The sequence below is a fragment of the Tachypleus tridentatus genome, chromosome 1, assembly GCF_004210375.1.
Source record: "Tachypleus tridentatus isolate NWPU-2018 chromosome 1, ASM421037v1, whole genome shotgun sequence".
Classification (NCBI taxonomy): domain Eukaryota; kingdom Metazoa; phylum Arthropoda; class Merostomata; order Xiphosura; family Limulidae; genus Tachypleus; species Tachypleus tridentatus.
The window spans coordinates 15,895,480-15,923,231 of record NC_134825.1 but is presented as its reverse complement, the minus strand read 5'-3'; the positions used below and the strand labels follow the sequence as shown (position 1 = coordinate 15,923,231).

General features: G+C 33.3%; 1 protein-coding gene across 1 annotated transcript in view; it reads right to left on the bottom strand.

The window, feature by feature from the left end:
• Positions 1–715: 715 nt before the first annotated feature.
• LOC143225908 (copine-5-like) overlaps positions 716–27,752 on the bottom strand; it is a 32,800-nt gene continuing 5,763 nt past the window's right edge. The window contains exons 2-10 of the mRNA XM_076456153.1: positions 22,319–22,406; positions 13,618–13,721; positions 12,907–12,946; positions 5,646–5,722; positions 3,908–3,939; positions 3,143–3,171; positions 1,831–1,934; positions 1,316–1,462; positions 716–779 (exon numbers count right to left, since the gene is read on the bottom strand). Coding sequence (XP_076312268.1) covers positions 716–779; positions 1,316–1,462; positions 1,831–1,934; positions 3,143–3,171; positions 3,908–3,939; positions 5,646–5,722; positions 12,907–12,946; positions 13,618–13,721; positions 22,319–22,406 — 685 coding nt within the window. The remainder of the gene's footprint in view (positions 780–1,315; positions 1,463–1,830; positions 1,935–3,142; positions 3,172–3,907; positions 3,940–5,645; positions 5,723–12,906; positions 12,947–13,617; positions 13,722–22,318; positions 22,407–27,752) is intronic.

Genomic DNA, 27,752 nt, shown 5'->3' with positions numbered 1-27,752 from the left:
AAAAGACAAAATTGAGAGAATGATAGTAATATGAAAACTCATCATCCTGACTGAAAACTCTGTATCAAAGGCAGGTGATGAGGTACAGGAAACCAAATGGAACATGCTGTGATGAGGAGAAACCCACTTGAAGTAAAAGTGTATTCTTAAGATGGCTGGTATTGGTGTTAAAACTTTAATTAAAATAAAATGTTTCAACCTTCTTAGGTCATCTTCATGTTAATAAAGAGAGTTTAGGAATACAGATGGAACATGACAAGCAAGAAGAACAATCTTATGACCGAGGGCCTGAAAGAGAAGGTCTAATGTCTGAAAACAAAAAGACCTGGACTGTACCCCTTGTATGGAAATGTAGGAGACTACAGTGGAATTGTCTGAGTGAAACAATAATGCTTTTCTTTGCAGCAATGTAATAGCTTGAGACATAGCTCACTGAACTGCTAGAAGTTCTAAAAGACTGAAGTGTAGAGAAAATTCCTCATCTATTTAGAGGATCTTGAATCCCATCTCACTTATATAAATATCCATTCTTATAAGGAAGTATCTGTGAAAGATGTACCTCTGGACATGCGGCCAGGAGTGTGACACCCACTATCATGTTGTCCATCTACAAGATTGAGCAGACAGGAAGCAAATAGGGTCAACTAAACAATCCAATGCATATAAGCAAATGTTTAATTGGTCCCTTAATGGCCACTTAAAAAAATGCATGGGTCTAACCTAAAAGAATGAGGGATTCCAAAGATACCCACATCTCCAAAAGAGATAAAACTGCATGACTGTATTAGAAGAATAGCCAATTTCATGACATGAAGACAGAGGAAATGGCTGGATCTAAGTGGAACTCCTATATAAACAAGGTACTGACTATGTGACCATAAGAATACATTACTCTCTTGTGATGAGAAATTTAGCTCTCACAGCTTCACATATTGGAGCTCAAGTGACGGGAAGGAGTGAGAAAAGGATGTGATCCACATAAAGATGAGTAGGAATACCCGATGAGTGAAAATGAGCTGACTACCCACAAAAGACACATGGGGCAGATGTAAAGTCAACTGGAAGGACATGAAAGTGGAAAGCAAGTCTCTTGCACTTTTTAGAAATGTTGAAGACAGGTCACTAACAGCCCATCTTCCTTGTTATTATAAAGTGAAGCAACAACATGCATGATATAATTTAATGAATTATTTATTATAACTTACATTATGGTTTTGCTAGGTGGTTTGTTGCTTTATTATGTCGCTTCAGTAGTTACATAGAGTCCAGAGAGCAACAGAACAAAATTGAAACTGTTATAGTTTAAAACACTCACCTTCCATCACTGTTCCAGTCATAGCATTCTACTTTAACAGATCTATCATAATCACCATTACACAGCCTTCTAACAGGTATGGTGAAGGGTTTCCATGTAGGGTTTAGTGTACACTTAATAACCTCTGTTTTATGAACGAGTGAGTAACTGTAAAAAAAGTATGAAGTATGACTACAAAAATGTAGTTTATCATACAAATACAATTGTATTTACTATTCATATCTACAAAAAGATATGTTTATTATGTATTAAGCCTTTTAACTGCAGAACAATTAAATCACTGATTTATTCAGAATTAAATACACGTAACCCAGTACACTTTGTTTAGTCTTCACATTATAAATGGTAATGTAAAAAAAATATATGTAAAGTCACTGTTTAATACACAAAGTATGTAATGCACATTAAACTTGTGATACCTCAAGAGAGATTTTAATTCTGCATTACCTGAATAAAAAGGTATAAAACATTCTACATTACAGAGAAATTATATCAAAAAAATTTAGTTAAGCTACCTGTTATCTTCATTACACTTGTAAAAACACAAAAATGGATCAGACTTTCCAAAAAAATCTTTCTTGTCAAGATGAACAGCCAAGAACTGCATGGTTGCTACTTCCTGCAAGAAGGCCAACATTACACCATTTATCTATTCTAAAACTAATAGTTCTATCCAACTTTTCAAACCCTATCTAAAATTATCAGCCAAAACTTAAAATTCTAAGGAAATTACTAAGAAGGCCAAACTTTCAAGGACAAAATGATGAGACTAAGAATATGAAAACTTTGCATAAATTACCACTGCAGACAAACTTACAGGTACTAAGTTAAGATTAACAACATGAAAACTGCATAAATTACCATTGTAGACAAACTTATAGGAACTAAGTTAAGATTAACAACATGAAAACTGCATAAATTACCACTGTAGACAAACTTACAGGTACTAAGTTAAGATTAACAACATGAAAACTGCATAAATTACCACTGTAGACAAACTTATAGGAACTAATTTAAGATTAAGAACATGAAAACTGCATAAATTACCACTGCAGACAAACTTACAGGTACTAAGTTAAGATTAACAACATGAAAACTGCATAAATTACCACTGTAGACAAACTTATAGGTACTAAGTTAAGATTAACAATATGAAAACTGGATGTAAACTATCACTAAGGTCAGATATATAAAGACAAACTTCTGAAAGTAACAATATAAAAATTGAATGCAACTTTTTACACTAACTGTACTGTTACAACAATGGTAAAATTGTAGCTTCATGACAATGTTTACAAGTAACACTTTACTTTAAACTTGTAGGATGTAACAAGCTTCACTCTGCTGTTAAAAGAATGGCAAATCTCTAGATTCATGACACTTTATATAGTTAAAATTTTATTTTTATTATTATAAGATTTGTTTTATTTTATAAAATTTGTTTCCAAGTCATCTATACCTGAACATCTAATTAAAAGTTCTAGTCAATATCATGTTCAACTTAATTCATGATGATGAGAAACCCACTTGAAGTAAAAATGTATCTTAAGACAGCTGGTATGGGTATTAAAACTTTTATTAAAATAAAATAAATAAAAGAGAACAACACTTTGAACTTCTCTGCTTTATTTTAATAAAGGTTTTAATGCCCATACCAGCCATCTCGAGATACATGTTCAATTTAATTCCAACCTGAAAGATTTTTCCCTGAAAAACATCAAAATTATTTACTTTATTTGATGAAGAGTTCTATCCAATAGCAACCAACAGTAACAGACAATTCTGAATTATTTCAATGAATTTACCAAGCACTGAACATGTACCTACCTTACAGGATCCCACTTCCTCAGCTACCACTATTAATAAAAATAAATTGTTTTATGCATCAAATTATTGTATTTTAATACTGTCAAACTGAGATTAATCAATGATTAGTTCAAGTATAGTTAATTTACATTACAAAATATGAATATTTATATATTATGAAGTTTAAATATAATAAAATAATTAAGACTTTACTGCATTTATTTTACTGTATTTCAAATCACCTTTTAATGCTATAATCCACATATATTTGTAAAAAATACTATTTGAACATAAAACAATGGTTTTAATATAAAAAAAATAAAATTGTTCATCTTCCAGTTAAAGTAGTTTCTAATTTTCATGATTTAAATAACCAGTATTTAAAGAACCAAGTGACATTTACAGAAACTTAAGTATAAAGTTCAATAACTTAAATGTAGCAAAATAATAACTACTAAATTACTTTACACATAGATTTAATAACAAAGTTACTTACTATTTTTTGCAAAACATCTTCATATCATTCCTTTATTTGCAGACCTTTAAAACTTATATTTTTTATTATTCTGTTGGATTATCTTTAGTTTTCTCTATGCTGTACAATTTATGTACTTATTTAACTATGAATTTATAATGTATTGAAAATAAAAACATATTTTTAATATTAACCAATGACAAAGGCTCCTTTGTTTCATTTTTTATAAAATGGTTTCCCAAAATATCTAGCTTTAATTAAATCACTACATATAGCATGTGCTAACAACAGTAATGTTTTAAATAACTTACCTATTATGTAGGATGGATAGTTCCTTGTTTCCCTAAAATATTATTAAAAATAACAGATTAAATATCACTTTCATTAAAGCAAGCAAGCTTATTCTAGTAGGAACAAAACAGTTTAGTGTAAACAAAATAATATTGTATTCCTGAAAAAAGAAAAGGTAAGGGAAATCTGACTGAGGTATTTAAGATTGTAAATGGAATTGATAGTATTGACGCTTTATTGTTTTTCAAATTTGACAGCGAGGACAGTGTGTCTAGGGAACACAGGTATAAATTTTAGCAGGGAAGGGGTCATGTTCAGCTAAGACAGTTTTGTTTTTCTAAAACTATGCAGCTGGCCTTTAAAATGGGTTACCTTCAGATGTTGAAGAGGCAGTAAATTTAAGAATATCTTGACAAGTATGTGAATAATAATGGTTGACTTTAAGGGTTGTTTTTTCTTTAAGTTAAGAGTGTGGAATAGCCAGGATGGACCAAATAGTCTCATGTTTCCCAAAACTTTACATGTTGTTAATATTTATAATGAGAAAGAGAGAATACTTGTGAAAAGATCTTGTACATTATGTAATTTTCTGGTTCATTCATCTGCAAATGGTTTCATATTTTTCACATCACATGTGGTTGCCAGTTACATTCAAGGTAATTTTACAGAGTTCTGCACAATGTATGCATCTATTAACTAGAGAGCAAACTTTCATCTTCTAACTTGTGGTGTGGTTGTTAGAAGCACTCATGGTATTTGCAGAAATGTCAACATGTTTCTGCCATACTTTGTAACGATTTGCAAGGTTTTCTGTGTATGTACAAGTGTTTCATGATCACAAAGGAAATTTTTATTGTAACCTTTCTTGTTTGTGTGAATTGTCCTTAAAAGTACAAACAGAACAACACTGATGATACCCCAATAATTAAAACACGCTAAATAATTAACCCAGCTGAAACCTTAGCTACACACTTTCACAGTTTGTTTTTTAAATCCATAAGAAGAAAAAATCATCATAGCTCTTTATATATGGTCTCTGACAATTAAATTATGGTCAATAAAAAATGTTTTACCATTTAATCATGTTGCACATCTGACATGGAATGATCAAAATGGTCTAGTTACCTTGCCAAACAAACTAGTAAAAAAAACACTACAGAAAAATCTAGATCTCTAATAAATAATACCAAGAAAAACTAAACATTTTCCAAATATTCAATAAATTTATATTTATTTTTTAATTTATAGATATAAATTTGAAAACTGTTAATCCTAGGTAAATAAAACATTTTTGTTGTGGCTCAAAGTATTCATTGTCATAATCGACATTTGTTTGCTAATTTTATAATTACAACAAGTTATACGACACTATTGTATTTATAAAACTACATACTTCAAAGTAGTTATAAATTTATATTGTAAAATGAAGAACTAGTTTAAGTATACCATACTAAAATTTAAAAAAATCTTTCACTCTGAATATTCAAACATTAGTAATATTTGTCCATGAGCAGGTAAAATTCATATCACTGACAAATACCAAATAAAAGTTATATAATAATCCACATAAAATGTGCATTATATTGATTCATTACCATCACAACAAGCATGTTTGGTTTTGAACTTAGAGTATAAAGCTACATGAGGGCTATCTTCGCAACAAGCGTGAAAAATACAAAACTGAGAAATAAAGTAATAAAAGAACTGTGGAAGTATACAAAAGTCAACAGTAAATTATGAGTAATTATAAATACTTACCGAAGATTCCTTCGAAACTGGGTTCCTTGACAAGACACTATTTCTCCTAAAGTGCATTCCACCTTACCTAAGAAATCCTACAGCCAGCAAATATTAGAAAACAGAGGTACATGTTAAACTTAAGTTACATAAAAAATATTTTCTGATTCAGCATGTGCTTACTGAAGGTTCCCTTGAAAGTTAACATTTTCCATAACTGATAATGTATTTCTGATACTCATCTCTGCATAATAATTTGCTAGCTTCAGTGAAAAGTTTTTGTGCATGTGCCAAGCCATCAACAGATATCTTATCATCAGTATATTTAATAACATGTACATACTGTTAGACAAGATCACATCATAGCACCCAACACCACCAACAATAGCAGGGCAACACATCATACTAGTGCAATACAAGCCAAAACTCAATTTTGACAAGGAAAGTAGACACACCAGAGTTGGAGAGGTAAAGTGGATAATTCTGTGGAGAGATATGTATTTATGTGAAATAGGTAGGGAGACTTAACTTAGACCAGGGTAGTCATCTTTCCATAGGACAAGAACCCAGAGTAAAGCAAGAGAAAGTCTTGAAATGTGTTACCCATTAGTATGTGTGGGTGAGGACCTAGTGGGAACAGCAGTGAGAGACTCGAGACACAGTACTAGTGGTTAAGAAACGTTCTTAGAAAATAACTTCTTGCTTTTTGTCAAAGTGTCACAATGGCAGTAGAAACATGAAGGATGGTCAAACACTCTACATTACCCAAAGGGTTTTGTAGGTCATGGTGCACATGTAATAACTTTAACCAAATTACATCCAAACTTTATTTAAAATACTTTGTTATCAATGTATACCTAAAACTTGGCATCAAAACATAATTACTAAATCAAATTTTAATATAAATTTTAAGTTCTCAACTTCATAAGAAAATGTTTACAAAACTCCTTAAACTTCCCAAATATGAAAATTGTGACAATTGTTCTCTAGGCCTCTTCTCTTTTCTAATTTATTTACCCACTTCATCCAGAAGTATGGAATTTAATTGGAGTTACTCAATATAATATAGTCATTACTCAAGAAAAGCAAAATATTTATTGCTTACAACCTTAATTGTTTATAATGCCATAAACTAGAAAATCAGGTCCACTTGTCACATCCATTCTTTTAAAAATTTGCAATAATTTTCTCACGTTTAATATATTATTTATAACTAATAGAAAGACAAAACTGTAACCTAACAAATGATATATTATGCACATCTTTTACTGTACAGAGAATTGTCTACTTCACTTTCAGTTCAAACTTTATTCCCATACAAAAATATTAACAAGATTAGTTTAATTTTTTTAATGACTCTTATTGCCTATTTAGAAAGCAAAAAAAAAAAAAAAGATAGTTATAGGGCATTGTCTGTTTTTGTGTGTTATTAATCTATATTCTAAGATGCATTATTTAATTAAATAAACAATATTAAGTGCAGTAGTACCAATAGCATAAAAATAGGCTTAAATTTCTTTGACAATCAACAGCATATATAAAGAGACGGGTATATATTACAATAGTTTTTGTTTTTCACATGTAAAAATTAGAAGTTTCTTAGATAAAATTATAAAAATAATAAAAATAAAAAATTCTTCATAAGGTATGCTTAATACATTAATGTGAACTGCACGTTCACTGAGCCATTTACAATTTGTATAGCAGGATTATTAGTTAGACATGATTCAAAGGTAAAAAAAAAATCATTTAAGAATAAATAAATGTATAATGCTGCAAGCTTTAAACTATTAAATATAAATAATTGTGGTTTTCTGTTAAAATTTTCTGTCATTCCCAAAAGATAAATGATAATTTTATTTCTTAACTTTTTATGGTGGTTACAAGATCAATCATATTAACCAATCCCTTAAGTTGTACTACAGAAAACAACAGATAAAATACAGTTTTCTGAAAAATGTTCAGTATTTATTTTGAAGGTTTTGGTACTATAAAAATAAAATTTGAAAATTTTCAAATAAAGAAAAGTATTTTAATTTTAACATGAAAAATCACTTTGCACTAAGAACAGTTAACACCCTGACTCTATATAAATACATACAAAGTTTTAATAAAAATATTTAATTAAGAATTCTGATTTTTTTTAAATCAACAAAACACTTTTAATTTTTGTGAAAGTCTGCCAAACTTCTTAAGATAAATTAAATACTTATAAGATCTATACCACTATGGTTATATTGTGGCTACAAGAAACCTTAATAATAGAATTAAGGTGTTGTTGAAATAATGTATGTAAAACTATACAGTATGCAAGAACATTTGGCAATGAAATATAGGGAATAAATATTTAGAAGTATAAGACTGTTCAGAGATGAATCATCCAAGACCTGCTTCTCACAACAACCCTCAAGAATGTTCAAGTTCTTAATATTTGGAATGACCTGTTTTAGCATGCTATGTTTGTATCCTTATAATATTTTTCAAAGTGTTTATCTACTCAATCTCATACTGATGATAAACTCTTCATATCAACTCCTCTCCGAGCAACTTGCCCTTTCAACAAGAAGAGATTAGTAAAGAGAGAAGCAAGTGTAAATGTTAAGGAAAAGTGTCCCAGGGAATTGCTGCATGAGGAGGTTGTGTAAAACTCCCATTAATTGACGAGTATGGTCTGATGGCTATAAACAACATATACTAGCTTATTACACATTACTACAATGGCTTGGCATGAGCACAAAAATATTTTGTCAATATAATTTCTGTTTATTCTTTAGAGGAGTGTGTATGATATTTAAAATTAAACTGATTTTTAAACAGGAGCTTACCTCTTGTTCCAAAAGATTATACTGCTGTTTTGATAAAATCAGTATTTACATATCAAGTTGTCTTCCTACCTCTGAAACACTGAAAGCTTTTCCTTGTTAAGCTAGATGTCAACAAAACACAACTAAAACTTTTCAATTGTCTTTTATGCATTACACAGCATGCATCACTTTTCCATAATTATCAACTTTCCCACCTCCATGTGACTTATTGTGCAAGCATGAAAGGATCTTGCATAAGCTCTGCTTTCCCACCATAATCTATATTTTGTTGAAAGTTGCTGTTGTGATAAAATTCTTGCTGCAAGGAGGCAAGACAGACAGCATTTCAGAGGCAAATACCTCTTTGAAATTAACTTTAATTCTAAAAATGTAAAATTGAAATCAGGTGGATATTGTACTTTTTGTACACTAAAAATATACTTCAAATCAATACTTACCTCCACTCACATATTTTGCTATTTTTTTGTTTGGTGTTGCTTTCATTATGCAGAAAAATGTTTTGCATGCCACAATCTTTGCACTCCTATTACACCAAGATTACTGTGGTTACAATGCATCTTATGTGCAAATTATCATGTGACAACCCTCCACCAACAGGAGTTTGACAAAACCTCATAACATTTGTGGCTCTTTCAACCAAATTCTACCAAACTATAGTTTAGGCAGAAAAAAAAAAAAGTATCAGTTTTCACTGGGGAATGATGGGTGTGAAGTGCAAATATATTTTTGGTATAGGAAAATTACAGTTTCTGATGTTACACATTACCTCACATTACACATTAGCTGGAATCCCACACTGAATGGGTGGAGAAACTGATGCAAAGGATATAAAGAAGTACCCTCTCAAAGTGTTCAAAGAATACCTATACAGATGACCTTCTTAATGAAAAAATTATCAGTGGGAGACAGCATCACTTTTGTACCATGTATACTCTTCTTCCAATGTGCAAAGAGGTGTTGCTTACACAAGAAGAAAAAGGGAGAGGCACAACCAAAATGGAAAGAAATAAGTAGAATTGAAATCCAAAACACATTAGAACATATCCTCAGTCTCAAAGAAGACAGGTTGTAGATGCATCCTCTACACAGAATTGTACAGGGTAAGAGATCCCAGGATGAAGAGGGTTGCCAAGGGAGGATGAGACAGAAATCATGGCAGGAACTGTGCAGGCATTGTAACAACAAAGAACCAACAAGTCAGATATACAAGTGTTTATAGGCAAAAAGAAGAGGAAAATACATCATAAGGAACAGGTGAAACAAATAACACAAGGAAATAGGGTGGACAGAGCTAAAGTAAGGGAAGGGATTACCACATTAACATCCCTATCTGGAATACCAGGTTGATAGATTCAGAAGGAAAGAACATGCAAGAGAAAAACCCTGTAAAAACAATATAGATGGAAAGGATGGGATAAGGATGCCCAATAACCTGAAATCTAAGAGACTGAAGACCCCTTGTCAAAAAGCCATGCGAGAAACTCAAAGACACCAGCTACAATAGGACAAGCAGCAAAAAATCCTCAAATCAGGGTCTACATATGAAGACCGTCCATCTATGCTGATACATAATCAGGAGGAAGAATGAATGGAATAAGCCAAATGAAAGGGAACATGGTAAAGGAAACTACATCTACTCACCAAGAACCAGACAAACACTAGGTATGATGATGGAAGATATGAAGTGCAGAAAGCAGAACTGGTGACTGGCATTTAAAAAGGAGGTCAGGTAATAAGGGAAGTGGGACAGGAAGAAGCACCCAGAGTTAACAAGGAAACCATGTTTGAGTTGACCAGTTGAAAGTGATCAGAATAACCTGACCCAGAGTGGTATGGATAAGGGAAGGTGTGACACTCATCCTGGCTAAAGCACCTATAGCTAAAGCTTGAGGACCAAAATAGAAGAGTAACAAAGGTATCTCTATGAGAAAACAACATATATAGGAAAGCCACCTGAAAATAAGAGGATAAAGGGATCTCTTTATCAGGAAAGCATGTCAGTGTGGGAGAGACAATCCACCACAAGGTTGAAAACACCCAAGACATGACATGCAATCAAACAAATGTGCTGTGCACAGACTCCACATACAAGGCCCAAGGTACAAAACAGAGGTATCTCAAGTAGATGCCACAGTGGTAAATGATGTAAGCCACCACCAATGAATTTTTAGAATGGATCATGACAAGACAATGTCTGAAAATGGAGAAAAAAAATAAATCAATGACCCAGATCTTCCTGATGCTTGACTTACCTAATAGGGATGCATCCATAATCAGACCAGGAAGATGAAGCAAGACTAATTGTAGCATCTCAAGAAGTAGGGACAGGCAATGGTTAAGAACTGGAAGGATAGGAAACCAAAATCAGTCCAATATATGATTCTGACTGTGATAAATGGATAAACATATGTAATAGGGTAGATCAATGTTGGACATATGCCACCCAAGACTTCAATGACTCAGGACCTGTATCAAAGACAAAATGACTTAAAACAGAGCTATATGCAAATCCCCAAGAGAAGAAGCAAGAAAACAGGTGTGAGATAAAACATCATGGACCTCAAAAGTTCCAACAAACACCAGATATACCATGTTTGCAAAGCTAGAGCCAAAGACAACAAATGAGCCAATGTGGAAGTAAAGAGGGAGAGGATGTCCCAAGAAAATCCCTTAGCACTTTCATGAAAAGCCTCAAACAGGAAACAAATAGTACAACGACATCTCCCAAAGAGATAATTACACCAAACAGTTGTTGGTCAAGATATGGATGGACAGCCCTATAGAAAGGTCATACTGAATGGAATCCCATGGAGGTATAAGGCACACAAACACCATCATCCAATTAAGAGGCATAACGGTCAGCAAAAACTTGAATGTCAAAAAATGGGGAAAAAGAAATTGGTGAATTGCAGCCATGAAATGATGAAAGACTTGAGATATAAGAAAGAGAAGCAGAAGACATAGAAGACATAACTTCACATGCATGAAAAATGCATGGATAACTGACCAGAATTTCCAGGAAGTGTGTGCAAACACACAGAAAAATCAGAATGTGTGAACAGTTAAACAAAAACCTTATCAGCCTGCCTGGGTTCTACATTTTCAGGAGAAAATGGAGCAAGTCTCAGAAATAAAGGTGGACTCATGTAATGTTCATTCTTTCCACAAAGAAAGCCTAACATATATCCCACTGGGTCACCAGCACTAGAATTCTGTGTTAAAGTGTCTGGAGAATTCCAGTCATCTGAAATGATGACATCAGCAATCATGTAGCAGACAAGAAAAGCAACCAGAATAAGGATAAGTGCATTGGACTGCCATCAAATTCCTCAAGTATAGTAAGTAATTTGAAACCACTTTGACAATTAAGTCAACCTAAAGCACTAATCAAGATAAAAGAAAAAGAAAGATGTCTAAGTGCAAATGCTGCCCAGCAAGAAGTGAGAGTTTGGTAAATGCTCTTAAAGGGTGTCACATGCATCAAGCGAGTGTTTTGTGCTCCTACTGGTGGAATAGTGTCACATAATTATCTGGGTAAGACACATGTTGTAATCATTTATTCCAATAGAGGAGGACAGAGAAGCCTTGTGGCATGTGTAATAAAGTTTGAATATAGAGAGCAGCACTAAATGGAAATAGCTAATCTAGTGAGTGGCAGGAAATACCACATTGAAATCTCCTTTATATATATAATACTCATAAAAATCTGATGAAAATAATATATTTAAAAAGCAATCAGTCACTTTTTAGTGACTGCTAAACAGTTTTTTTTACAATTTCTACCACAAAATATGAAAAAGAAACCAACGATTATGCTGATGTGTAAAAAAATTTGAATTTTGAAATACATGTAATTAAATTGCAACTAGTTTATAAGTTTATAACTAAAAACATTTATTGAAACTTTCTATTATACTTAATCTTTGAATAACATGCTACAGACTGATGTTTCCTTTAAATACAGTTACATTTATAAGTATCTAAAAAATCAAATATTTTAATAGAGGTCTGGCTTAAAGACATCAGCTAATTTTAATAGAATTTCTTAACTGACTTAACGTAAAACTGAACTTTTAAGTGTTTTAACAAATCCCTTACCCCTTTATCCAGTTCTAAAACAAACACTGAAAAAAAAAGTATAATGTTAAACTTATGAGAGAAAGTGGAAAAAAGAAGGTGTACAATAATTATAGCGAATGAAATTCAGTGATTAGAGAATACCTAGAAAGAATGGCATTTGGTAAATGATGGAAGTCCTATGTGATGTAGAAAGGAAACAAAATGTAAAGGTGAATGATGGAAAATGTAAATATCAAGGAAAAAATATCACGTAGACATAAAAATGTATAATTTCAGTATAAAAAACATTTTCCTCTATTTTTACTAACCAACCAAATTACATATGTTGTATTACAACAAACCTTAGATTAAGGAATAAGTAAAAAGTACCAACTCACATGTGTCTGTAATCTGGGACTGGCAGAATCGATGTCATAGCTTAAAAAATGTTACATAGAAACTTTAGAAAATTAATACACAAAATAACATAAAACTTATGACTAGCAATATCTAAATAGGCAAGAATCACAGAAATGTTTAATGTAACGCTTTTTACATGTGCCGTATTCCTGGAAATATGTTTTAACTGATTCCCATCAGATGTATTGAAGGCTAGCAATTAATAATAGTTTAAAGAGAAGAAGGGCAGATAATAGCTTCCTGGAAAATAAAAAATGAGCTTAACTTGGAAGCAGGATTTAAGGAACAGCCTTAAATGATCTCTTGTTACAATATTTAGAACACACACTACCCTGTAGGGTAGAGAGTGCCTCCAAAAATTGAATGTGAATGTGTCATATACACTGTATAGCTTGCAAAAATCCATGTGCACATTTACAGCAGCTGCAGTCAATGAGTTATATACAAAATAATAATGAAAACAGATTTTATGTATAAAAAATGACTAATTACACACCTTTTGCAATTTACTACATCTTCAAAAAATTACTTTAACCCAATTCATGCAATATTAGTCATTAATAGTGAGCAGAAACTAAGGAATGCCCTAAACAAATTTCAGGCTTTGAATGGTTAGAGGAGCTAACTCAGAATATAGATCCTGAGAAAATAAAATAAATCTTAAAGGTTAGGTCTAAAACTGTACTTACATTTCAAATCTGAGCTTCTGAACTTCCTCAAATCGATAATCAATAACAAACTTTTTAACAAAGTCAGGATTCAAAGTATCTTTGATCATTTCTGTTCTTCCAAACTATAAACAGTTTAAGTTTTAATGGCATGCAACCAGCTACCTAAAACTTATTACCACTTTCAAATATCTAAGTACTATATCTGTATAATGTATCATATGTGTGATATATATATCACATACTTAATAAAATATTTTAGCAATTAGAATAATGAACTAAAATGAAAGCTTCTGCTTGTATTTAAATCATATATTACACATGGTAATAAAACTATATTTTACAATGCAGTAATAAAAACCATATATGCTACACACAGTAATACAAGCTATATATGTTACAGTAATAAAAAATATATACATCTTAGACACAGTAATAAATAATTAAACATGAGCTATACACATATAACTGTCACAAAGTGTGAGCAGTGAAACTACATGGTAAGTTCATTATTGGTTAAAAAACATTATTACCAAAATTATGAAGTCAAATAAATTGTAAAGTAAGCTGTTAATTAACAAGATGGAGCCAGTCATTCATATGGTATTGCTGTGGTTACTTCCTTCTTCACTGTGCCTGCTAACAGTGATAGGTTTATTATTTTAGTGAGGTTTATAAGAAGTAGGTTTAAGGTTTTTTAAGAATTATGCTCTTTACCATATTATGTCTGGAGGCTGTGTATTTATGTTAATTTCTAAACCCCCTAGGGCTACTTTTCTGTTGAACATCTTGATTTGGTCTGACATTATGTTATTGTGTATGTATTACTGGCTGGATTGGTTGGTTGGTTGGTTGGTTGGTTTGGCATTTTATGGCACAAAGCAACTAGGCTATCTGCACCAAACATCTGGTAAAAAGTAAAATTAAAGTAAAACTATTAAAATTCATAAAAAAGGAATCAAGGTAAACCAAAACAAAGTTTAATTTTTGAATTAAAAACATAAATAGCATTAAATCCAATTTCATATCCAGTTTACAGCAGTAACAGAAAAACTACAGTAATACAAGTTGTAAAGGACTTTTTATAGCATAATTTTAATTATTATAACTCACCAGGATGACTAAAGGGTAAGTTCAAACATCAGCATCAGACACCTGAAGTTAGCCTTTCCAGTTCTGGTTTCTAATTTCATATCAAACTAGTTGTACTGTAATTCTTAAAAAGGAATTATATTTTAAAAAAATCTAATTTATAAATTTAAAACTTAAATAGCACTAAAAAGGTTAATGGCTTTTAAAGAATTAAAAACATTTCTAAGGTGGACAGTGTCACCATTACCAATGAGACCGTCCAATGTTATGGATAAACCTTGGGACAAAACATGCTTAAAATGGTGCTGTCGATGAGAGTCGTAACGACGGCAAGACAGTAAAATGTGGTTTATTGTGACCTGAGTGTCACACAGACAACACATTGGTGCATCAGTCCCAAATAAAAGAAAACGATGAGTTAAAAAACTGTGACCAATGAGTAGTCTAGTTAAGACAATTTCCTCTTTCTGATCCTTGTCTTTCGACTCTTGTCCTATATGACTTTGGAACTGGTGGTAGAAGAGATGCTGGTTGTGAATTTAATTCAAGATTCCTTCTAGCTTTGATGTCTTACCCACCAAGCATGTGTGTGAGCCTGCTGGAAAACGATATCGTTCAAGAGTGTGGGATACCTATGAAAAGTATTCCAGGCCCATTTTTTAGCATTCCATGCCATGTGGCAGGCAGGATTCCACCACGGATGAGGAAAGTGTGGAAAACATGTCCAGGTTTTAGGAATACATAGAGCAGCTGCCTGTATAATACAGTCAGTCACTGCTGCCACACAGTCGTCTGTTGACAGCTTACAGACAATGGCAGGATCAAGTTCTGTAAGAGCAGTGAAAGAGGGCCAGTTGGCTTGGTCCAGCTTCTACCAGGGCATGCAGGTCATGTGGCATCAACCACAGCTAGTATCTCTCAAAATTGAAGGAAAATGATCAATGCCTCATGGGTTATTGTTAATCCTCCATGAAAAGTAGGAGAATAGTAAAGGGGAGCAAATAGAGAGATCAATAGAAATAAAGGGCTGTCTAGGTGCAAGAAAAATAAGTATAAGAACTAGTATTGAAAGGAGAAAGGTTGTGACCTGAGAGAATATGCTCTACAGAGCAACCTCCCCCCATCAATATCAGTACCTCTCCAGAGGGGATTATGTCCATTAAAGTCCTCCAGGATTAAAAAGGGGGATGGCAACTGTTCAGCAAGAGCATCAAGGCCTGATTGATCATAGGTTTCTTCAGGAGACAGGTAGAGAGAACAAACAGTAATGGCACAACCCAGGGAAACACTGATGGCTACGGCCTCCAAGGGTGTATCGAGTAGCAAAGACAGGGTGGGCACATGCTGATCAACCAACAGTGCCACCCCTCCATGTACTTGACCATCGTATAACCTGTCATTTCTGTACAAGGAAAATTGCTGAAAGGTGACTGGATCAGCAGGTTTCAGAAATGTTTCTTATAAGAAAAAAACATACAGGATGGTAGGAAGCAATCAGTGCTTTGATGTCATCCAGATTAGAATTAAATCTCGACAATTCCATTGTATTAAAGTGACCATTTTTATGTGTAGGCAAATTGGATGGAGAGCCCTTCTGTTTTTGACCATGTCTTTTTTCTTTATTTTCTCTATTCAAGGAAGGTTTTGTCAACCTCCATGGGTCCTATCCTGGGTTGACTGTGTAGGTCTCTTTCATTGGAAGAGGATTCAAACAACTGAGGACGTGAACAAATGATCGTTTTGCATCTTGGGACAGGAGAAAAAGATGCCTGTGCCTAAAACCAAAGGAAGTGGATCTTGGGATTTGCTGGAATGAACATTAGGGACAGAGATGGGTGTTAACGTTGAATCATCAACTTTTTTAACCATGGAGGTCAAAAGACTTTTCATATGGTTTGAGGATGATCCTTTTGGAGGCACAGAGGTATCCATCTGCACTCCTGCTGTAGTAGTGGAACAAAGTGCAGCAGTATATGTCCAAGATGAAGTGGTAGACAGTAATTTTTGAGTCATTAAGTACATGCATGTTATTATTCTAAAGAAGATTGTGTGGTTCCCTTTCTCTTTGTGTGCAGTACAATAACTATGAAAGTCTATGTGTTGTGAGTTGTGGTGTTCTGGTCATACATTGTTACATTGTTTGTATCTATATTTTTTAGAGGATGAAAAATATACTGCTACTGTAGGTGTTGCTATTGAATTGTTTAGGTTTGTATTACAGCAAAGGATTTCAGTTGTTTCAGATTTGAAGTTTTCTTCTATTGATATAATGTTGGTAATGTTGTTTTTTGAAAAACATAGCAATGCCTTTGTTAGTTTATGTTTATCAGAAGGAGTAGAATTTGAATCTAGGGATATTTATACTTTGGGTTTCTTCAGCTAGTATTAATGATATTATGACGTCAGCTTTGACATCACTTTTCATATTATAATTTCAAATTTCTTGGTTTGAAGATCTCTATGACAATTATTGTATAATATAGTTAGCGTCTCTGAATGTTGCATTTGTTGTATTTGGTGTTGAATTACAAGTGAGATGTAATGTGGTTTGTTATATAGTGTCAAAGTATTGTTTTACTGATGTATTAGTTACTGCCACGTGATGACTGATGGAAGTTTACAGAGTTCAATGAAACAGATAGTGAGTTTATTGTGTATTCTATGGTGTTTGTGTTGTTTTTGTTGGGAATGTTAAGTGTGGTTTTCTGTTTGTCCATTTGCAATGTAAGTATGTTGATGTTATTTGTGATGGTATATAGTGAGGGGTGTCAAGTGGCGCTGATGCAGTTTGGAGTGGGTCAGTGTTTATGGTGTTGCATTTGAGTCGGATGGTATATTTGAGTGACAGGCACTGTTGTCAAGTTAGGGGTTGGTATTGTATGCAGGGTGCTAGTATTTGCATTTCTGTATAGCACCCAATCCTTTATAAGTTGCAGCCTAGAGCACACACTATAACTAGCAGCATGGGTACCTTGGCAATTAGCACATTATACCCATTCTCTACCATTTGGGCACTATACTACTACTTATTATCCAGTGCACCTAGCACATCCAAGAAAAGCAGTGCATTATGTTTGGTTGTGCTCAAACTTTTGGTTTTTGAAACATTGCAGTATTTGTTTGGCTAATGTCTTTGCTGATTCAGTATGTATTTGTTGAAAAACAGTGAGCAGCCATCTTTTAAAGGTTTAATGGGTTGTTCCACTGCTGCTTTAATCAAAGGCTTGTTATTTTGTTTTAAATAGGTTCTTTTTTTATGGATTTATAACTTGGTATTTTGAGTTTAAAAGTGATTTTGTTGTCATTGATGTCAAAGTTAACACCTTTAATGATAATGGCAGATTGAAGGTTAATGTTGGTTTATATGCAAAAACGGCTCATTTGGGTTGAGAAAATATTTTACATAGAAAAGCGAACAACGTTTCGACCTTCTTCAGTCATCGTCAGGTTCACGATTAGATGTCTAATGTTTTCTACAAAATGGAGAAAAGAGAGATATTTTAGAATTTCAAATGGAAGCAAGGGAGTGCATTGCTCATCTGCTGAAAAAGTTTCTGAACAAGTCTCCCATTGAAGTCAGTTTTGTGTGACATGTTTTGTTTCATAATCCACTTAAAATAACATAGAATCAAGGAGAGTGTGAGAAGAAGCAAAATAAGTGCTTCACTGAACAAAAAATGTAATACGTACAAAGGTAATTCAAGCACTTTTTGTAATTTACCAGCCAATATAGACACTTCCATAATTATGACAGTCATCCTGATGGAAATGTATTATTTGTTGCTTTGTTTTTATCGGAATAGGTTCTGATTTATAAATTTGCTAGATTAAAGTATGAACAATAACTAAACATCCAACAAGAGTGCAAAAAACAACCTAAAAAAAAGACCATGTAGACAAAAAATCATGGAACTGAAGGAAAAGAAGAGAATACTGGAAAAAAAATTGAACCCTTGCAGAAGGAAACAGAAAAGGCTGCAGAAGAAGCAGAAAAATCTTCAAAACTACATAAATGGATCATTAAAATTAACTGTTTCAGGAAATATTTGACAGAAAAGAAAGTTGATTTAGAAGAAGTTTAATTATATTGCAAGATTAAAAAAAAATTAATGAAATGGAATTTGTTCAGAAAATCTCTAATGGGGATTAGAAGATAAAAATATTAGAGAAAAACAAAATTCAACTGTTTCAGAAAAACTTTATGAAAAATGAAAGCTGACATAAAATGTGTGTAAAGAGGATCATAAAAAAATGAAATTGAATTATTTCAGAAAATATTTTGATATTTCTCCAAACTTTGGATAAAAGCATAAAATATAAGTTCCTATTCTTACACTTCCCATCCTTTACACCCAGCTGCATCTTTCCTTGTCTACTCTTGAAGTGGTGATTAATCAATAAATATTAAGAGAGTCAGTTGTGCTAGCAGGGTGTGTGTCACTCTTTTACTAGTAAAGGTTGTTGCAAGCTCATTTGCAGGCAACAATACAGGAATACTACATGAAAGCATGTGAGATTGGGTGGGAGCCTTACAGCTACTAAGGTTTACAAAAATGCATATATATATGTATGTATGGGATACATAAAGAAAGTGGGGGAACATGCCCCCTGAAAAATAAGATACAGATATCAAAAGGTAACATACCCAGTCAAAGAGTCATGAAAGAGTTAAGGATGACAACAGGTGAATGACAGTACCCCATTGTGGAAGAAATAGCTAATCAAAGCAGACAATGGCAGATGAATTTAAACTGTATAGTCCCAGTGCTCATCAGATGAAGTACAGCCAACAAATGACAGAGCTGATATACTTGGAAAAGGGAAAGTGCACGATAGGAGTAAAGACAGCAGAAATTGCTGACAGGAAGGAGACAAGATATAAAAGGCCAAATGAAACAATCCAAACCTACTAGGTCAGGGAGAGAGGAAAACATTCATGGACAAAGCAGCAGAGTGAGTGAGGGAAGAAAATCATGGAAAATTAATTCAATAAATAAGTCTTGAAAACAAAGAAACAGCCCATGTACTGGACAGACAACAAGAAATGTGGAAAGTGGTAAGAAATGAAAAAAGTTGAAAGGAATATATTGCATGAGCCATGAATATATAGATTAACTCTCTCAATACAGGTTCAGTCAATCTGAGAAACCAAATGATATGTTGTACATGTTTAATGGCTTTATAGATTTAATACTTTTAATATAGTATGTATATCTTCACAAAATTTGGCAGTCATTTAATTAACATTATAAATCCCACACATACAAAAAAATCCAATGTTTTAGCTAAGTATTTTTTAATAAACTAAAATAAATACTCGTCTATGAATATCTTATTTGTTTTGAATAGTCCAAGCAGAAAGTTATTTTTGTGGTAAAATTAAAAATACTTTTCCTTATCTCAAAAATCTCAAATTAACTGTGTGTAAACCCAATTTCACCATTCTTGTAAATGACCCCCCCCCAAGAAAAACAAACAAACTAAACCTAAATTACCCTTTTTTCTTTCTAGAATGACTTCAAATTCTAACACGAAACTACATTCGTATATCCTAAATAGTTTTAAGTTCATAACAGTATCCATCTATTTATAATTAATTTTTATTGTTTTATTGTCCTTTGAGCTGTGTCTAACTACTATCCATGCCATTACACATTGCAAATCACTTGGCATATTATAAATTAAACAAAATTAATGGCAACAAATTATGTAATGAAATAAACATATTTACTACATGTTCTGTAATGAAGAAAACAAAATATTTAACCTAACAATCGATTAACTTAGAAATATAACCACAAGCAAATCAAAATTAACAGACTTGTTAAACCTATGTTAACAAGATATTGAACTTAGTGATTAACCCTTAAGTAGAACTAGATGTAGACCAAAAATAAGATGTGTTAAATCTAATCAAACAGAGCAGAACAAAGGATATCATAAGTTTTAAAATAAATTCCTAATCTAAAAGTAAGTATGTACAACACTGGGAGAAGAAATTAGCATGGATTCTGGTTCAAAGATTTCACACAAATCAACTCAACCAGAAGAAGTATAAAAAATAAATAATAATGAAAATTAAATAAACATTCATTTATAAACTGAAATAAGTGTGTGCTAACAATAACCTATATATGAGACCTAATGCATGGAACAAAAAACACTACAGTTAAATGAATAACTGATACACCAGTAAGATGAATACGGTAATCCTAATATAACAAAACACTGGTGTCAGTGGTATAGAGAAAAGATATGACTAAGCCCAATTTCTAACCTGAACTGAACTACTAGTATTGATCAATCTAACAAAACTTGCTATAGAACTCAAATAACTACAGATAATAACATTAAAAATAAAATTATTCAAAAACCACAACAATATAACATTTTTCCAAAGTCAATGGACTGTACATCAAAATGTGTGGTCAATAAACCTAAAGTAAGGCCCCACAAAGGTCAGCCTATTGGACAATCAATCTCCCAATGAAATAAAGTCAAAAATCTTCCTGCAGAGTACTGCTACCAGAACAAATACCTCCAAAGTGGTAATGTAGAATTCACAATGAAAAAAACAAACAAACAACAAACACAACTGTGTTGACAAGAACAAAAGTTTTTGCAATGATGTAACAAGTTCTGTAATTGGTTAGAAATATAAAATAATTTCACTTCAGAATAACTCAACAAGTTACAAATATCACTACTGTATAATAAAGAGTAAACTTCTTGAAAGAAATTAATACAAAGACACAGAAAAAACAGCTTGAACAGAGCACAAATTAAATGTAACAACACAAGTACTGCCAAACAAGAAGTGGTAGTTTGGTAGAATTTAATACAGGGAGTCATAAGTGTCAAGAGATTATGTCACATTCTTATTGGTAGAGATTTGTCACATGAATCAGACAATTCCATGTGATTGTGAGCTTCAAGGATTGTGGCATATAGCAGGCAGCACTGAACAAGAATAGCTATTTATGAGAGTGGATGCAATGCACTGTATCAGAAAACTTCATTTTGAACTTCTTAAATTAATAATACCATGCTCTAGGCTGGTGACTAGTATGTCACTTTGGGATGTTGCAGGCTTAAAGTCATGGCCTTTTTTTTGTTATTGTTCTTCAGTTTTTTGTAAAGCATGTTATGTGCACTGAAAAGTTAAGTTTGATTTGAGAGTGGACCACAATCACACATCCAACATACCTCATTTATTGAGGAAAAAGCAGTTTCTTGACTGAATGACTTGTTTATTTTTGGCATATTCTGTTTTCAGCCCAAAAATTGTGATTGCTAAACTTTATTTATTTCATTAAAATAACCTAGTTTACTATTGAAAAAAATGATAACATAAAAACCTGTCATTTAAAATAAAGTTTAAATGTGTTGTAATGTTATGAAATCCTGAGCCCCATTTTTAAACATCATGCATACTAAACATAACAAAATAGTAAAAGTGCTAGTTCTAAATGATCAATCAACATATAATTTGAAAACTTATTATTATTATTACTGTGCTATCAAGATAAGATTTATAACAAAATTAGAATAAAGTTATTTTTGAAATAAACTTCCCAGAGTGAGTTTCAATATTATCAAAAAATATAATATTAGTTATAATTTCTCAAACCTCATGGTACTTTTCTCCTTCCGATTCTTTTACAAAAAGAACACACATTGGGTCAGACTTTGAAAAGATGTCTTTGTCTTGCAAGTTTCTGTAGTAAAGAAAATGTAACAATATCAACTTCTAAACACATTTCACAATATAAAATGGAAAACAAACTCTTTAATTAACAAATAAACTTTACTACTAACAAATATCACATTCCATTGCAGTTATCCATATTGCTGCAGGTCACAGGTCAAAGGCCAGGCCATGTCTTGGGAAAAAAATTAAATATATACATATTTAACAAGTACCACATAAAATAAGCATATATACACATCTTACCTAAAAATCTGCTGCTAAGTAAAACTGTAATAAAAACTGTATATCATTTAACAAAGTCATCTCTTTTCAAAATAACTGTTATGACAGCTATCTTCTTCACAGAAAATAGCATGAAATTAAAATTTAGAAATAACTGGTGAGAGTCAGACACAATAATTTTCTTACATTAAAAAAATTAAAATTAAATTAATGAAATCAGAGCAATGTTACTATATTATTAACTCTAAAATTAAATGCTTAGAGGTTTGAGTAGAACTGAATTATTAATACACATACAAGAAAAAAAAAAGCAGAACTGTAGGACACCCAGTGTGTTATAAACAAGAATCAATACTTTGGTGTTTTTCCAATAAAACTCTCCCATTTTTTGTATGATAGTTATCCCAGGACTACAAAGAAAAAAAGTGTAACTTAGATTTGTTAGTTGTTTTTTGGTGGTTACAATATTGGTCAAATTGATCAATCCTATATAGTGATAGGGTAGAGAAAGTAACAGATAAAATTTAACTTTACTGAAAACAAGCATTTGAAATGTATTTAGAATATTTTAGGGTTTACACACAAAAACTGTTTTAATCCTCATTATTTTACAGCAGGAAAAACATAGCCTGATATTCATTTTTTTCTTCTTTGTACCAATGGAAAAATCAAACAAACTTTCCTTTAATTGATTTCTTCCAAATTTGATATATACCTGGAATATACCTTGACAAAAAAATTGATTGAAGTACCTGAAATATTCTTGAAGACATGTAAAAACAAACGAAAATTATGTTCAAATCTCATAACTAACCCAGAGAAAAATTGGCTAATTCTATCCTTCCGATATTTCAACCATATAATAAGGCATTTTTAAAATTTGAAAAGTATGCACATCTACTACAAGAAATCACATGGACCACTGTTTTTTGTCATTACATAGCTAAACATATTTTGTATAATACAAACTAACTGCACTATAAAAAAAACACAGTTCTTACGTTTCCTAAATGGAAAATGCATTTCCAATTATATTTACCTCCAGCATTTCTTTCTTTATCCTTCTAAACATTTGTCTAATTTTTCTCACTTTCTCCAGTCTTTTATACCCACTCAACTGCCCTTGGCAATATTTGTCTTGTAACACGTTCCTGGTTCTTTATTCACACATGTAATTCAGATAATATTATCACTTTTTTAGGACTGAATCTGCAGTCTCTCACACCATGTTTTAGTGGAGAGGAATGGTGGGAGAGAGTCACTGTAGCTAAGTATTATTAGAAATACATTCTCAATTTAGGAAAATGTTAATTTACAAAACAAACATACCTCCACTCCAACTTATAGTTAGAATCCCACAGTGAGAAGGTGAAAGGGCTAGTGTGAGCATTATCCATAAGAAAAGCATCTGCACAGATCATGGGTGCATCATTTGCACACTAATGGGAAAACCACACTACATCCAAAACATGTATGGTCTTCATGCAGAACTTAATTATTGTATCATTGGTATCAGAGTTGGAATTAAGGGGTTTTTGTTCCTATATCCCATGTTGGTGGCTAAAGCAATTGGACCAAAACATTATATATACATACTTATGAGGGAATCCCAACCTGTAGCCATAAAGTAATGTATTTCAAGCCACTGAAATCATGACAAGAAAGTAAACAACACTAAAGTGCACAAACCTTCTCCTTTACCTATAAAAACCTGAAAATAAACACCCCAAGTTCAGAAGGATTGGATCAAGTATGCCTTACTCAAACAAAGGAAACATAACTCACACAGTCTGGAATTATGAGCATTTATCCTCACTCTCCAACCATGTGAGCCAGGTCTATTCCACTTGTCCAAGGAATTATGGAAAGGACATGGAACAACTGTGCTCAATAAAGGAACTAGGATAGAACCATTCCGTATTCAGATTTATGAGGACACAGTAGATCCACTTTTACAAATGAACAATAAACTGAACCAATATTGATTAACCAGAAAAGCTATGCACACCACACCCAGAAAGCAGAGCATCAAATCTGAATTGGTATTATGAATAGGCTCCCACAGAGCCTAGTGCCACTCCTACCAACATCTGGAAAAAACATCCAGGGACCTGAGCAGGAGAGCTATCAACTTTGCTTTCTTCTCCACAAGTGAAAGAATTTACTCTAACACTCTGGAAGGAAGCCCCTGTCCACCACCCCAGTTAACTAAAACCTGGTTGTGTTAGAACACCCTACCTCCACTAGTAGAACCTGAGAGGGTTGGTTGGTTAATTTAGTGTTTCATGGCACAAAGCAGCTAGGCTATCTGTGCCAAACATCTGGTAAAAAGGCATAAGTAAAGTAAATGTAGTAAAATCCATAAAAGGAAATGAAGGTAAAACAAAACAGCATTTAAAAACATAAATCACATAAAACCAATGTTGACATTTGGTCCACAATGTTAAGAGAGAAACTACAGTAAGAGAAGTTGTAAAGGACTTTCTGTAGCATAATGGTAATTATCATAACCCACCAGGAAGACTAACAGGAAAGTACAAGAACCACCGTCAGTCACCTGAAGTTGGCTTTTCCAGTCCTGGTTCCAAGTTATGTGTCATTATAGCCATTGTCATAAAGTAAAGTAATAAAAGTTTTAAAAGATGTGTAGAAAAAATTTAATAATAATTTGCCAGGATGACTACTGGGTAGTTCAAACGGATAGTTCAAACAGCAGCATTAGTCACCTGAAGTTGGCCTTTCCAGTTTTGGTGTCAAGTTATTTAATGTTACGGCCATTTTCTAATATCAAATCGAACTAGAGAGACTGTGATTCTTAAAAGGGAACCACATTAAAAAAGGATTAATGTATAAATTAAAAAACTTAAATGACATTAAAAAGATTAATGGCCTTTAAAAACTAAAAATGTTATCAAGGTGGACAGTGTCACCATCACCAATAACAATGTCTAATGTTACTGACAAACCTTGGGACCAAACATTTTTAAAATGGTGCTGTCATTGAGAGTTGTAACAATGATAAAAAAAATAAAATGTGACTTATTGTGATCTGAGTGTTACACAGACCACACACTGGTGCATCAGTTCCAGATAAAAGAAAACGATGAGTTAAAAAACTGTGACCAATGTGTAGTCGAGTTACAAGAACTTCCTCCTTCTGATCCTTACGGAAGCAAGACGGCCAAAGTCCAATATAGGGTTTTATTTGGAAAAGCTTGTTTTTGAGTTTTTCACTACAAGTTGACTGCCAGCTGGCATGTAGCCAAGCCTTGAATACAGGACTATAGTCCATGTATGGAATAGGCACAGCGGTGATAGTGCCAGAGCAGATAAATTTAGCCGCCATGACTGCAAGCTCGTTCCCTCAAATACCAATGTGGCCTGGTATCCAGAAAAGCTGGATAGAAGTGGATGGTAAAGAGAAATGGGCCAGTCGGGTTTGAATATTGGCAAAGACAGGGTGTGAACCAACGTGAAGCAATTCCAGGGCCAGTAGAGAACTAAGTGAGTCAGTATAAATAATGCAGTTGGAGTACTGCTTAGCTTCTATATGATCCAGGGCATGAAAAATGGCATACAGTTAAGCAGTGAACCCAGAAGCTATAGAGGGGATTCTGCCCACAACCACCGAACTGCAACAAACCATGGCAGAACCCACACAGTCATCTGATTTGGAACCATCCATATAAATAGGAATGGAAACATGTTCTAAAGATGTTCAGTAAATAAAAGACGGTACTTCCAATTGGGAGTATCTGCTTTTTTCAGATGACTTAATGAAAGGTCACATTTGGGGACTGTAATAAGCCATGGTGGGATGGGCTGACCAGTGGATACTGCAATATTAAACAAGGACAGACCCAATTAATCCAACTACACCTGGATACCAAAGCCAAAAAGAGCAATGGCAGATTGTCTGTTCTGAAAAAGTATAACCCACTGAGGAAGGAAAACACAACCCCAGGTGGGATGCTTTGGTAAGGAATGAAGTTTTGAAGCAGGCAGTAAGGACAGTTGCAACAGTGAAAGAGCAAAGAAGGTTTATGAGATTCTATGTATAAGCTCTGAACTGGGGAGGTGCAGAAAGCCCCAGTGCAGAGCTAAAGTCTGTGATGACAAATGTGGTCCAGTATCTTTAAGGCCGAGGGTCTGGCAGAGCCATAGACCAGTGATCTATAGTTGAGGTTTGATCGAATAAGAGTATGATATATCTTTAGCATCAAACATCGATCTGCTCCCCAACTGGTGGAAGAGAGGACACAAAGGATGTTCAATGTTCTTGTACATCTGACCCATAGCTACATGATGTGTGGTGTAAAGGTCAGCTTATGGTCAAAGATAAGTCCCAAGAACTTATTCTCAGGAACCATAGGCAGCACAACTTCACCAAAAAAAAGGGTTCAGGATCAGGGTGAATACCCTGTTGGCAGCAAAAGTGCATGCAAACAGTTTTAGAAAGAGAGATATTAAAGCCATTTGCCATGGCCCACTTCAGTACACAATTGAGAGCAGTTTGTAGCTGCCACTCAATATATCTCGTGTTCGACGACTGACATGAGATGTGAAAGTCGTTGACATAGAGCCCGTTTGTGACAGTGAGAGGGAGTTGTTCAGTGATGGCATTAATCTTTATACTGAAAAGTGTGACACTTAAAACACAGTCTTGAGGGACTCCAAGTTCCTATAGAAAAGAATGGGAAAGTGTCGAACCCACACAAACTTGGAATCTCCTGTCCATTTTTAATAAAAATGGGTAAATGGCCATGTAACCCATATATATGGAGGTCTCACAAAATGCCATACCTCCATGCTGTGTCATAAGCCTTCTCAATGTCAAAGAATATTAATACAAGGTGTTGTTGTTTGAGAAAGGCTTCTCTGATTAACGTTTCAAGTCGAATCAGGTTGTCCATGGTGGAGTGCTGTCACTGGAAACCACACTGGGTGGGTAAGAGGAGGTTGTTTGATTAGAGGAACCAAACAAGACGAGCATTAACCATCCTCTCTAAAGTCTTACAGAGACAGCTTGTCAAAGCAATTGGATGGTAGTTTGAAGGAATTTTGGGATACTTCCCAGGCTTAGAGAAAGGTAAGATAATAGTCTGGTGTCAAACATCAGGAAAGACATTCT